Source organism: Annulohypoxylon truncatum (genome assembly GCF_022578515.1).
Source record: "Annulohypoxylon truncatum strain CBS 140777 unplaced genomic scaffold F4807scaffold_18, whole genome shotgun sequence".
NCBI lineage: Eukaryota > Fungi > Ascomycota > Sordariomycetes > Xylariales > Hypoxylaceae > Annulohypoxylon > Annulohypoxylon truncatum.
The window spans coordinates 57,127-70,155 of NW_025953804.1; the positions used below are offsets into that span (position 1 = coordinate 57,127).

The 13,029-nt window shown below is 48.2% G+C and overlaps 4 protein-coding genes across 4 annotated transcripts; 1 reads left to right on the forward strand and 3 right to left on the reverse strand.

Annotated features, from left to right (window-relative positions):
* Window positions 1–1,007: 1,007 nt before the first annotated feature.
* F4807DRAFT_98236 (Rad1-domain-containing protein) lies at window positions 1,008–2,320 on the reverse strand. The gene is made up of 2 exons (XM_048003739.1): window positions 2,001–2,320; window positions 1,008–1,946 (listed from the first exon to the last, which is right to left on the reverse strand). Exons 1-2 carry the CDS (start codon window positions 2,173–2,175, stop codon window positions 1,156–1,158), a joined length of 966 nt encoding a protein of 321 aa, XP_047853653.1. The 5' UTR covers window positions 2,176–2,320; the 3' UTR covers window positions 1,008–1,155.
* Window positions 2,321–3,147: 827 nt separating this feature from the next.
* Window positions 3,148–4,936, forward strand: F4807DRAFT_98240 (Bromodomain-containing protein). The gene is made up of 3 exons (XM_048003740.1): window positions 3,148–3,282; window positions 3,343–3,464; window positions 3,639–4,936. The coding sequence occupies exons 1-3, from the start codon at window positions 3,267–3,269 to the stop codon at window positions 4,683–4,685; spliced, it is 1,185 nt and encodes a 394-aa protein (XP_047853654.1). The 5' UTR covers window positions 3,148–3,266; the 3' UTR covers window positions 4,686–4,936.
* A 1,106-nt stretch (window positions 4,937–6,042) lies between these two features.
* F4807DRAFT_98270 (uncharacterized protein) lies at window positions 6,043–8,120 on the reverse strand. The gene is made up of 2 exons (XM_048003741.1): window positions 7,927–8,120; window positions 6,043–7,874 (listed from the first exon to the last, which is right to left on the reverse strand). The coding sequence occupies exon 2, from the start codon at window positions 7,662–7,664 to the stop codon at window positions 6,672–6,674; it is 993 nt and encodes a 330-aa protein (XP_047853655.1). The 5' UTR covers window positions 7,665–7,874; window positions 7,927–8,120; the 3' UTR covers window positions 6,043–6,671.
* A 1,740-nt stretch (window positions 8,121–9,860) lies between these two features.
* F4807DRAFT_460830 (uncharacterized protein) lies at window positions 9,861–11,006 on the reverse strand (the record flags this gene model as incomplete). Its single annotated transcript, XM_048001586.1, has 1 exon — window positions 9,861–11,006. One exon carries the CDS (start codon window positions 11,004–11,006, stop codon window positions 9,861–9,863), a length of 1,146 nt encoding a protein of 381 aa, XP_047853656.1.
* Between the last annotated feature and the right edge of the window lie 2,023 nt (window positions 11,007–13,029).

A 13,029-nucleotide genomic window follows, 5' to 3' on the forward strand; every position in this document is an offset into this window, starting at 1 on the left:
ATGTCTAACTAGCTGTGCTCTTCCTAGGTAGTTATACCCGTTTCGTCTCTTAGTTTCCAATAGACGTTTAACGGTAAGAGCGTTTATTAAATCCGCCCCCTTTTTAGGTCAGAGGGGTATATACTACTCTGCCAACTTAAGGATGCGTAATAGCACTTGCGACCACATGGCAATAGTTCAAAGTACCGAGGTACACGACAGCAATTGGCTATATGAGATTCAAGTGTACTAGCTGTCCAACGGGGTTTGTCACTTTGACTACCTACCGTCGGACCTCACGATAAGGGGCGAGAACCTCACGGCACCGTTTAATGACGTAACTGTAGAATCTTCTTTAAGGGCACTGAAGGTGACGCCGATCTTAGCTACCTACACAGATTGGCCCGGGATTACCGCATTGTTGGAATCAAGACTCACTTAGATCATCGTGGGGCTGAGACATACGGGAGAGCTGAACAGAGATGTGCTATGAAGGGATGGGATGACGAACCAATTGGACGTGCACGACCTTGCTCTAAGCTTAGATTTCAAGTACGCCATGGCGTTAGCTTCTTGGGGTCGAAGCGATGGTTCGATGTTTTATCCGTTGTAATCAGACAGAGCCTATTCGCCGGTGATGGTGGTGCTAGAGACGTTGGTCGACTGGTGTGCTATCCATATACTTAAAACTTGCTGTTAGACAACGTGGAAATTCGATAGTTCGACGTTGTCGTTGGACTAAGAACCAGTATGTGATGCTTAGTCCCTGTTAGTATTCAGCATGTTTGGCTATGGAAATCTTACTCGACGGTGAAGAGTCCATAGCTCCATAGGCCTGTGCTTATCGCATATATGCTTTTGCTCAACCATTGCCATATCGTCTACAAAGAACTTTATACTAAAATCGGGGTCGACTATTAGTCCTAAGTCTACTAACCTTGAAATTATAGTCATTGTAGACATCAAATTAGGTGGTCCGATTCGAGTAAAAAGTCTCGAAGTGTAAATGGGGCTAGCTAACATACTATGTAGCACCTTTAGTTTAGAAATATCACACCAAGGAGCTGAAAAAAGAAATTCGATTGATTTCAAAAATCGGCTAGCAAACAGCCATCACATTCAGTGTGACGCGCGTGTACACGCATGGACGGCTCGATAGACGTATCAAGGTAGTCATTAATCGTCTTCAGATTCAGATTCCGTTTCCTCATCTTCTTGCGTGACATAAGGAACAAATCGGAAGTCGAGAAAGCTCACAGCACCACCTTCAACTTCCACCATGAACTGCAAACTAAGGACGCCTTGACCGTCCCCGCGGAAGCTGACTTTGTTTGCAATTCGCATAGCCTCACTTGCTGATTTGATGAAGTCGAACTTAAAGCTCTGAACCCAGCGGTCACGTACCGAGAACGTCTCAAGGAGATCTCGGCCGCTTGAAAAGTCGACACTGGCACCCCCAAGTCCTCCACCACTTGATAGGCTTAGATATGGCGCGTTTGGCGATGCGGCAATGGTGATACGAACTGGAGCCATAGGAGCCAGTTCGGAAAGAGCATCGAGGAGCCATCGAGCGTTCATGATGATTTTAAAGGACAGGTCTTCACGATCAAATGGTATGTCGTCAGGCGATTCGGAAGTGTAGGTCATCATATTACACTGGGTCTTCACCCCAGTTTCCTCTAGGATGATGCTCAATGGGGCACCATCTTCCTCGTACATCATACAACATGTGCCGGGCATGCCTAGATTCTGATGGTTGAAGGCATCTGGACGATAGTTACGTAAATTGCTGCGATAATTCTCTGCTTCCGCTTTAGCAGCTCGAGCGGCTACATCTGTAGCCCCGAAAATCTGTAAAGCTTCTAACAAAGCAGCTAGATTGACTTGAAATTGTGGTAGGGTGTCCTCTTCATCAGGCATGCTGAGGGTGTAAGCTGTAAAGAGAGCTTTATCCAGAAACGCTACCCCTGAATATACAGTTAGATTACCCAGCCTTAATACGTGCAATGCTGGTGACTAACCTTGCATTACGCGCGAATGGTCGGCCGCGAATCTGATACCCTCCGGAGTTATTTGAACTTGAACCTTGGCGGTAAAGCTGATGCACTTGAGTAGTTGATATATTTGTCTCGTGGAACTTGCTACTGCTCGAAATAGTGGTTGTTGCGGCGGAACTGACCCATTAGATGAAGCCATGGTGAAATCAGTTTACCGCTTAGCTTAACGTGCCGTTGAATGTGAAGATTCCAATCTTAGGGTCAAGGGGGGAGGGGGGATTTTGCTAGTATCTGATCTCCAGTCACGTTCATATAATTGTTAGGAACCCAAGCGAGACGTTCGTAAACCTCAATTCATCTATGATACACGCCGGCGTTCTCTAGGTTCGTGGTTCTCTTCTCGGGGTATCCCCTAGACGTAAACTCCAACCGCACAGAACATATATACTGTGCCAAACCTGCTATAGCATTAGAAAGTAGAGCAGGGGAGATGATATCGTGGGAGATAACGCACGCAACGGCTAACGAAGCTGGGACACCGAATATGGGGAGGTTCGCGAGAGATCGGTCTAGATTTAAGAAATTAGTTGCCTGCGCAATTGGAATTCAGAAAGTGCGATGCTCACTCAACGCAAATGCGCCAGTCAGGAAAAGACCGAGAAGAAGGAGAACAAATCCGACTAGGAATTGGCTACCCTTTCCTACTGTAGGAAGAAATGGGCTGCCCGGTGCAGTCTGCCAAATCTCATGCAGTGAAGAATCCATGAAGAAAGGTGGTAGCTGTAGTGGATTCAACGCAAAACGGGCAACGCAGAATAAATCGACAGGTTGAATGGTTTGATTGAGTGAAACGGGGTTACGGCGTCATATCTTTAGGGAGTGAATAAGTGTGTGAATTTTTTAAAAGACGGCGATGGGCAACTGCATTGATTGCATTTGACACTTGGAGTGTACGGAACCTTAAAACTGAGCTCCCATGTCGCTTCCCTTTGCAAACAGGTGGCCTGTCTTCTTTGGGTTTAGCTCCAGCCTTATTGGTCGCGTAGTCAGCTCTTTCAATGGTTACATAAGCAAAAGCCAGCACTTGCCCAATTACAAGTACAGATCTTGTTCCCCACATATTTCCGCGATTCCACCTCTGCACCTCCCCGACTTTCCCCATGCGCTAATCAGTCATCAACTTCAACGTGTGACTCGAGCGCATTTCCAAGGCGCACACAACTCAAATCTTTTTTCTTCTCATCTTTCCCAACGTCACGTCGCACCTCATGCGTGGTCAAGTTTGACACGATGGTGAAGGACGAATGTAAGTTTTCCTTACTGATAAATTTCTTCGCGTTGCTAATCTCTCCGCCTTGCTCAACAGCTGGCAAGCGCAAGGCTAGTGACGAGCCATCGTCACCAGTCGCTGCCAAGAGAGCGAAACATGATGACTCGTCAGATCCGTCGAAGAAGCCCGCGATGGAACCTATCCCATTTCCAGAGAAGGTATTTACTTCCTACCCACTCCTTACGATGAACAGTCAGCCTTTACCGTCAATGCATATATCTTCATTTTAGACAAAGCTAAGAAGAATATTCCTCCCATCTCTCTTGCCCCCCCGCAATGGTCCTATTATGCGCGTACTGAACATGGCAAAAATCACTAATGAGACGTTTCAGCCTGCCGTAGTCGAGGAGCGAACCGGCGAAATCGAGTTCCGCGTGGTGAACAACGACAACGAGCGCGAATCCCTCATCATTCTCACCGGCCTCAAGTGCATCTTCCAGAAGCAGTTACCTAAGATGCCTAAAGACTATATCGCCCGACTCGTTTACGACCGAACCCATCTATCGATCGCCATCGTCAAGAAGCCCCTCGAAGTCGTTGGCGGTATTACCTACCGACCGTTCAAGGGACGCCAGTTTGCCGAGATTGTGTTTTGTGCTATTAGCAGTGACCAACAGGTCAAAGGATACGGCGCTCATCTTATGTCGCATCTGAAGGACTACGTTAAGGCGACTAGTGACGTGATGCATTTTCTCACCTACGCTGATAACTATGCCATTGGTTATTTCAAGAAGCAGGGGTTTACTAAGGAGATCACGTTACCCCGATCGGTCTGGATGGGATATATCAAGGACTACGAAGGTGGCACTATAATGCAGTGTTCCATGCTTCCTCGTGTGCGATATCTCGAAATGGGCCGTATGCTTCTGAAGCAGAAGGAGTGTGTGCAGGCTAAGATCCGCGCCTTCTCCAAATCTCATGTCATCCATCAGCCGCCTAAGCAGTGGAAGAGCGGCGTGACCCCCATTGATCCCCTTTCTATAGAGGCAATTCGCGCTTCCGGCTGGTCACCTGATATGGACGAGTTGGCTAGACAGCCGCGGCACGGCCCGAACTACAACCAGTTGCTTCACCTGCTCAACGACCTCCAGAACCACCAGTCGGCATGGCCGTTCCTGAACCCGGTCAATAAAGACGACGTGGCTGATTACTACGACGTCATTAAGGAGCCCATGGACCTTAGCACCATGGAGACCAAACTCGAGGCTGATCAGTATGGCACGCCCGAGGAGTTCATCAAGGACGCAAAGCTCATATTTGACAATTGTCGCAAGTACAACAACGAGTCTACGCCGTACGCCAAGTCCGCGAACAAGTTGGAGAAGTTCATGTGGACTCAAATCAAATCGATCCCTGAATGGTCGCACCTTGAGCCTTAGGTCAGCATCGCGATGGACTCATTCGAGGGAGCGCAGCGAGAAAAACGGCGGCTATCACAGTACGAGAATCGACATTGCGCAGACATGGGCGCGGGCGTCGACCCTGAGGACTTAAAGATCGAGAAGATGGAGACAAGAATGACGAAGCAAAAAAGAGAATCTACGGACTCGACTTTCAGCACTTCGGAATTTTTGTCGATGCTAGACCTCGCGGGTTCTACTATGGAAACTTTGGAGGAAGGTGTGGAGAATGTTGAGAAGATGGAGACCGATAAACCCGAACCGGTTGTTTCCACCCCGAAGCAACGCAAACCCAGTGGCCGTGGCCGCGGCCGTCCTCCTGGTAGCGGCCGTAAGAACGGGCGTAAGAACGAGCGCAAGAGCGAGCGCGGTGGTCGTCGTAGTAATGACACACACGCTTAAGAAATCTTAACCATCCTAGCATTCCTCAGGTCAAATTTCTGCTGCTGCTGCTGCCATTTCGAATGCTCTGGCATCACCATGTTAGAAGCTAAAGGCTACAACCGACCAAACCTTAGGGATAATTGGGCCTTCAGGACCAGGATACTACATAAGCTTCTCCAGAAGGAAAAGAAAAATACCACCGAACCTGAACTGCACACCTTGCTCTTGAAGCTCTTGTACCAGCCCAACGAGAAATCCAACAGTCGAATAATTGGAAATGATATCAAACCGACTCCACTGGCCTCCTGGAAAGAGATGAATTAAAGGGTTTTTTTTTTACAATGGGAAGGAAAGGAATGCAAGCCAAAAGGGAAGTGTTACTTCTAAGAAGCAGAAACAGATGAATTGACACTTGAGATACCACATGGGGGCGTTTTGCAGGATATGGACATCGGCATGTAACAGGGCGGGCACGTTTTGGCGTTGAGGATACGTTGTAATTACGGCTAGCTATGCTGCTTTGCAGGAACACATTGCTGTGAAAATTTTGGTGGCCGACGCCAATGTGATGATAATTGTTCGAACCAAAATCCTACTTAACTGTGTATATTACGAAAAATGCCGTCGTAGTAAAGGATGGATATCAGAGGCCGAGGCAAGAAATAGGGGGTAACTACAATACTTGAATAATTGTCCAGGTAAGTATCCATATTACGCAAGCAATCAGCCAAAAGATTTCACAACAGCAAAATAAACAAATTATCATGAACATGAACATTAGCAATCATTTTTCTTTAACCCGTAAGAGCTCCTCCACTGAACTAGGTAGTCGACTTAGTCATCTCCAGTAGATACCTAGGTAGGTACCGCAGCTCCATTCGCCGTGCGCAAATTCGGATCTCTTTGATGGCAACACCCCTTTCTCGGAAAAGAAAACAAAATCTGGTAATAAGCCTCCGTTGAATGCGATCCACAACTCCCCGTTTAAAAAAGAATAGATGCCTCCCCTTGTACTCCTCACTATCTCCCCTTCAGAAAGGCCGGCTGATATTAATTGGTTGGTGGATGTCGTAGGTTAAGAAATGGTGGTGTTGGGACTCTAACTGATACGGAACTTTGTCGAGCTAATTTTGCGTGCAGCTGTAACGGCGAACCCGTATGCCCAAAACCTCTGTTTCGTTGACCCCGTTGAATTAGTCCCCGAAATGTCGATTTACAGCCGGATAAAGAGTCTCGTCTAGCCAGTTTGCCGTCGCCACCATGTCGTTGGGTATTCCCAGAGCATCCATGCAGCCATCTGAAACCATAAGCTCTCCAAATGCCATCAATATGCTCTGAACTACCTCCACTCCTCGAAATGCTCATTATTAAGACGTCTTCGGGAACAAGTAGTAGCCATCTAGGCTGGTGAGAAACCATAACCATGCACGAAAATGCCGAAGAATCCCTGGCGACCATGCACTCAGAGCGGGTTGGAAGTTGAAAGAATTCGATTGGGGTATGGGTATCGAAAAGTTTTGCGCCTATCCTCCTCATCCTCTCATCTCTACGTTTGATGCCTGAGCCCATATCGCGAAGCTCTTACGGAAGAGAAATGTAGGTCTGGGTACCGGACTGGGTGGTTCGCTGTAGACGAACTCGTGGGGTGGCAATGGTACTAGCCTCGCTACTTGGGAGTCGTAGATCCGAATAATCGCGTCGCGAACCCCTCCTTGGCCCGCTCTCTTGGGCAATGCGCCCAGAAGAACGCCCAGTCGACTCCTGCCCTCTACTCGGTGCTTCGTTTTCCAGGGCGTATCGGAGTACGCCATGGAGAAAGTCCGGGATATCGCCCCAGCTACCTGCTCGTGCTGCGCTGAGCATTCGTGGCGGGAAGAGCGCCTGTGGAATGAGGGCGACGTTGTTCGATTCCCGGACGATCTGCTCAGTAAGGAAGGGAAGTTCGCCGGATTCGATTGCATTCTTCAACCACTGTTCCCATTCTTCATCAAGAGGCAAGGAGGTATCTCCAGCCTCGTGAAGCGCAGCTCGTGCACGGAGGCGCTCGTTCAGAGAAACACCAACGCTCGTCAGCTCGCCATCGCTATCTTCTTCCTCGCCCTCCATTTCTTCATCTGGTGTTGCTGAGTCGTCTTCCAAGCTCTCGGATTGCGTTGCACGAGCCGTCTGTGGCCTATCCTCGGGCTCAACCCATTCCGCAATTTCGTCAAAAGCGGTGTCGTGGATGACAACGTCAGAATCCCGCTCGAAACGCTCCTTCGCCCATTTTGTGCCCTCCCACTTGGTCAAATTCGCGATTTCGGAGTTGGTCAGACGTAGAGCATCGAACGCCCGGAACAGACGTCGATGCCACGGCCAGCGGCTAAGCCGTATGCGGTGGATACGATGAGTGTAGTCTAGCCCAGGATATTTGGCTTCTTGGGTGTCGAGATGACCGTAGAAGGAATGAACTTCTTGACGGACTTCTGGGATAAGGTTTCGGTGAAGGAGAGTGTGGAAGTTTTGCGGATCGCTCGGTCGGGGTTTAGGAAACATGCACTCGAAGACGATCTGGTCAACCGGACGGCCCTTCATTTTGGCGGCGGCAACGGGCTAGATGCTAGACGATGGGGTTTCGTAGGGTAGGAATCGAAGTGAGCGATTACGAACTTTTTTTAAAAAGTACGTTGTCTAGAGAATCCTAGAGACCAACTCCTCGAATAGAGGGTGATTGTATGCAATAAGTGATTTGTAAGTGGGACGCCCAGACGGCAGCAGTGGTGCCAACAACGAAACTGACTAGCCCTGGTAAGATTCGCAAGTCACGAAACGAACGACGATAATAGTAGGTGCCTACCTAAGGCTCCGAGTGTGGATAGTAACCTTGGCTTTCCAACGTGTTCACAAAGGAAATTTCGAATTTTTCTTATTTTCGTATTCCTTGATAACGAAGGAAATAGAAGAGAAACTATTCAGTTGTGGGTGTTGTTTTTTGGAGGGGCCCCAAAGAGACGAGGAGCGAATGGGATGAACGAGGGAACCCGAACTCCGGCGAGGATTATACGACGCGGCCGAGGTTGAGCGAGAGTCTGGTCAATTCGGTCTAGATTTGAGAAATCTTAGATAATGAACGGAGTGACAATGGCAGAATGCAGTCAGCTTCCAAGGTTGGGGAAAAAAAGAAACTCAACAACGGACCGAGAACGGGAGTTGGATAATTCCAGGGCGGTGCAGGTGGATTGTGGATGGAATTGGATCGATCAAGGCAGGAGGTGATAGGTGATAGGTACAGTACAGTACACTACATCCCTAGCAAGGAGGGCTAAAAGGGTAACCGGGGCAGGCTGGGGCAAGCACTTCAAGGATCATGAGGGCTGGAGGGAAAGGAAACCGCTCCCTAACTGCCCCAATCCCCATTGCGATATTCGGGTCCTAGTTGGACCCACGCATCCCAATTAGGATTGGTCCTGCCCATCCAGTTCATCGTCTTCGCACAGGGGTGTATGCCTGAGTCTTTTTAACGGCGTTAACCTAAGGACTTGGAAAGCAACATTGAAGAAATAAGAAAAGAGAAAGGGAAGTGACGAATCAGATGTTGATCGCTGCATACGTTGCAGGGGTATATGTCCATGCGTGTCATTGATTGGCCAAATGTCAGGCTCTTATTGAAAAGTAGGTACTTCAGGCATACCCACTATCCTACCATAGGTCGTACTAACAAACGTGTACACGTAAGTAGCATAGTAGTCGGGTCTACCGTCTCATGCACATCTAAGGTCGGTATCTCCTTCCATCTGAGGCTACTGAAGCTTGTCCGTGCTTCGTTGCTCTGTTGCTTCGTGATTTGGTCCAACCGTTCCTGCTTAGACATACATATGTATACACATACCATACTTAGTAGTAATCTGTGCTACATAGGCGAGTTTGGACTTCATTAGACCATTGGATAAGGTATCCTCGCCCTTGATTTAGTTTTTAGAGGCTTTTCCATCTGAATTTTTATTTTATGTACCTTTACCCACCTACATACCCGCCTTGTCTACCAGGTATGATGTACTTGCATCAACTCAGGAAACATCAGACTCAACGGCTAAGAGCCGCAATACCTCAAAACAAAACTATGTAGAGGGATGTCGTCTGCCGAGTGGTGTCATGTCGTGCGTGCCAATCCCTCTATACGGGTGAGATCGACCTCACTCAATTACCTAGGTTGCTTCATATATGTACACATGATAATCCGATGCTTATAATGCTACGGACCCTGGATTTTCTTTTTAATCGTTCCGTCTCCGGTGGCACCCCCACGAATACACGAATACATGGATCTCCCTGTGTCCGAAATCCCTTTCGGCTTTTGATAATATCGAGGGACATGTAAAGGCTTTATCAATTCATAACGACAGTCGACTACCTAGGGACGCACTCAGGCGATTTGTGCTCTCTAAGCTATCACGAGAATAGTCCGAGCTCGCGTTACGCTGGCGCTATGGTGCTGTAGGTACCCGGATGCTTGCCGGGAAATGTCTCTGATTGCTGCTTGGCAAAGTGAGAATTCTAATGGGCCCGGTCATTGCTTCTCAAGCATTTAGATTTGGCATTGATAATCGAAATACTTTATATTAACCCTGAGGCTATCCAAAAGTTGGAACATCTTTCTCGGCTTACTATGGTTACGTTACATATGCGGTTATGACTAGATCAAACTCTTCCGGCTCCCCCATCGCCGGCACCCCGGTACAGCCAAGAGAAACAGCGCGTGATAATAAACAGCCGGCACATTCAGAAAACCGTCTACTTCGCCGAAGAGCCCCGGCTACCCTTTGACGCATTTACCGCCGCTAGGACGATGGCCCGAACCGCGTTGCTGTTGGCCTCGTCCTTGGAGCGCCTCCACCTTGGGCCCTCTGGTCTCAACGCTGCTATCCACTTCTTATCGTACGCATTGAGTGCGTTTCCGAGATCTTTCCACACATACATGTGGACCACGATCTTATCTTCGATCAGACTTATATGCATCCAGTTATCGGTGCAGCACTGTTGGCAGTTGGTTGCGTGGCAGAGAGGGCCATGCGTGCTCTCCCATTGGGTTTTAGATTTAGTTTCTAACTCAATCACGGCGCTCCTTTTCTTAGTTCTGTAAGTTACGTTCGCCTTCATGAGCCCCTGCGTCTCCACGAACTGGTATCTTCCGAAGCAGTGTTGGATGTGCGGGCAAGCCTGGAAGGTCCAGTCGTCTCGAGGGTACTCTAGGTAGACGGTTTCCTTCCCAAGCAAAGGATTTCGCTTCTTCGGTTGGACAGTGAATCGGATGACCTGCTGGATAAGAAAAGATCCTTTGTGCCAGTACGGATTGGTCCAAAACTCGAAGTCCGGTCGACGCTTTCCGTCCCCGAGCACGGTTCCGCTGCACGCTAGGGAATTTACTCTCGCCTTCTGCAAATCGGGCGACCCGGCGGTTCGAACCCAGTCGAGATGATAATATGCCAAAGCGTAGCGGATAGATGCGTGAATAGGATCGAGAGGATCTGCGGTGGCGTTATCTAGGTGGAGTGAGGACCAGATACGTGTGCTTCGGCGTACTTCGTCGTATTCAGGCACCTTAAGCGACCCACGGAACCTTTCGATGATTCCGGGCTTCTTCTTGTTCGAGGGAATCCGCTTGTTCCACGCGATTGCCAATCTCTCTGGGTTATGGCGGGAGCATCCCTCGTGGGATCCGTAAACGCATGGTTGGTTACCAGCCCAACCCATAGAACCTTCGACTTTGAAGGGAAACCCTAAACAACTCGAACAAGGAGATGGTATATTCTTCTCAAGCTCTTCGCGTAGAGAACTGTTCTTAATGCAGGGTTCCCTTCTTCTGGTACTCGGACGACCAAATTCTGTTGGAGTCCATGTGCCTTTCTCTACTTTGAACGAGGATTGAGCTTCTGCCATGTTTTCGGCTTCAAAAGAATGTATCAATAAATAGGAGCCCGGAACTATGGTAAGTTCGTAGAGTTAAATAATAACATATGCATAAATGTTCAGCGACCGGACAGTTGGCGAGAGAGAAACGGAGGAGAGCAGATTCAACGGACAGTTCTCTTGTTTAAGTATATCCTTTGGACATCTATAAAGTGCGCATATTCATGCTTAAAGCTGCACACCTGTGTCGGGTCCCAGCTATAATCGTTGAAGATAGAGTTTCTACCCTCTTCTGCGGCGCCGGAACCCCCTATTGTGTGAGCCAAAGATTGAGTGGTGTGCAATACAGTTTGGCTAGGTAAGGACAAGAAACTTCGAAAAAAAACTAACTACTTCACCTTCCATTGAACAGTTAATACCCTGACGGGATTCGGGAGACTTTACTACCGCTCGTTTGCTACCTTCGACTCGGCAATTTAAGCATCGATTACTGCATTGGCGTGTCTTAGTGTCGGAATGCGGAAGCCAACGGTTAGATCTCTACTTATATCTTGGAACGGCCATAGAACTTTAACGCTTAGACATATGGAAGAGATGGTCTGTCCTGATCTGGCATAAAACGAACGGAAGGACGAGAAATTTTCTGCCTCGTTCACTCCCTTCATGATAAACCGTTACTCCCGTAAAGTTCTAGTAACCTCTTCGCGTGCTATGGTCGTGAAATAGAAGATATAGTTTATGGGTATAGGCTCTATGATTTTGACAGTGTCTAACTAGCCGATTAACCCCTTTCCCTCACAAGCTTCTGCATCACTATCATCTTTTCCCACCTACCTGAGGTGCCTACCCAACCCAGGAAGATATAAGAATGATAACATACTTCTCATAATGGCTGCCCTATGATTGCCCGCTCTCTTTCTTTGGTCTAAGTCTCTGATACTCGACGATACGGTACAGCTGTTGGAGCGTTAAGCACGCTGGAAGGAGAAAACTCCCGCAAAACAAAACAGGGCCTCGTCTTATATCAGAATCATTTCGCGTTGATCAATTCTATATTATATATTTTGCCCTCCTTTCGGCACTACTTCGTTTCAGATACTATCCTAGTTGCTATGCTAGGCGAATTCGTCAGAATGGTCTTGATCGCGCACCGAACTAACCCCAAACCTCTTCCTGCCAGATAGATACCTACATGTCATTTCACCGATGATATATTTTGATCTCATTACCCGGGCCTTGTGGGTCCTCTCCTCCCTCATGAGTGTGCTTAAGCCCTCGTCCCTCTGTATTTTCGTGGAATCCCAAGCATATAACATCACACCCATGATGGTAATCGGATCAACTGGAACCCTTGGCTAGTTAGCGAAGAAGGACACGACCACAACCATCACCATAATGCCAACGATAGCTACAGCCATACAAGGAAAAACTAGGTAGGTTAACTGCCTTAGTCAGAACACCGGCTGAGGGCACGTGCGCTAGAAAAAAAGGAGAGGAATTGCGACATTATACCAAATGATGCCACAGCCGAGAGTAGGTACTCTCTTCTCCCAGAGATCCGCATATGGAATTTACGCGAGGTAAGAGGGAAACTGAGTGATTAGCATCTGATTACAAGCGCATAGGCAAGAATCCGAGATGGATTGAGAGTAGCAGCATCTTTAAAGAAACTTTCCTAAAACAGAGTAATGATGGCGCTAATAGAAGTAAAGGGGGGCCGGGCACCATGGAGGCTTCGATCTTCCGTGAGAGTCTCGAAATAATCTTCCCTGGAACCGCTTTGATAATAGACGATCAGTGCATGGTTCCTGCACATAAAGGCAGTGTCAGAGGTCCAGTAGTTATGGGCCTAGTAAGACGGGAATCCGGCCCTTGGAAGACTATGGGAGGTCTTGGGGAAACCTCTCTGTAGCTAGCCTCGGGACGGCTAGAAAAGAGCTGTTCCCGGAGAAATTTGGGATTTTCGCTTTCGATTAGACTTATATTCTACTTTGTTCCTCCTGTCCTGTTCTCCCGATGTATTGAAGCCGATGCTAGTCCCGTGTATGCTTAT

Excerpts from the sequence above, each read along its gene's own strand:
- F4807DRAFT_98236 (XM_048003739.1), bottom strand. The coding sequence starts at position 2,175 with ATGGCTTCATCTAATGGGTCAGTTCCGCCGCAACAACCACTATTTCGA. Across the intron at positions 1,947-2,000 it reads CCATTCGCGCGTAATGCAAG|GGGTAGCGTTTCTGGATAAA; the intron begins GTTAGTCACCAG and ends CTGTATATTCAG.
- F4807DRAFT_98240 (XM_048003740.1), top strand. Across the intron at positions 3,465-3,638 it reads CTATCCCATTTCCAGAGAAG|CCTGCCGTAGTCGAGGAGCG; the intron begins GTATTTACTTCC and ends GAGACGTTTCAG.
- F4807DRAFT_98270 (XM_048003741.1), bottom strand. The coding sequence starts at position 7,664 with ATGAAGGGCCGTCCGGTTGACCAGATCGTCTTCGAGTGCATGTTTCCT.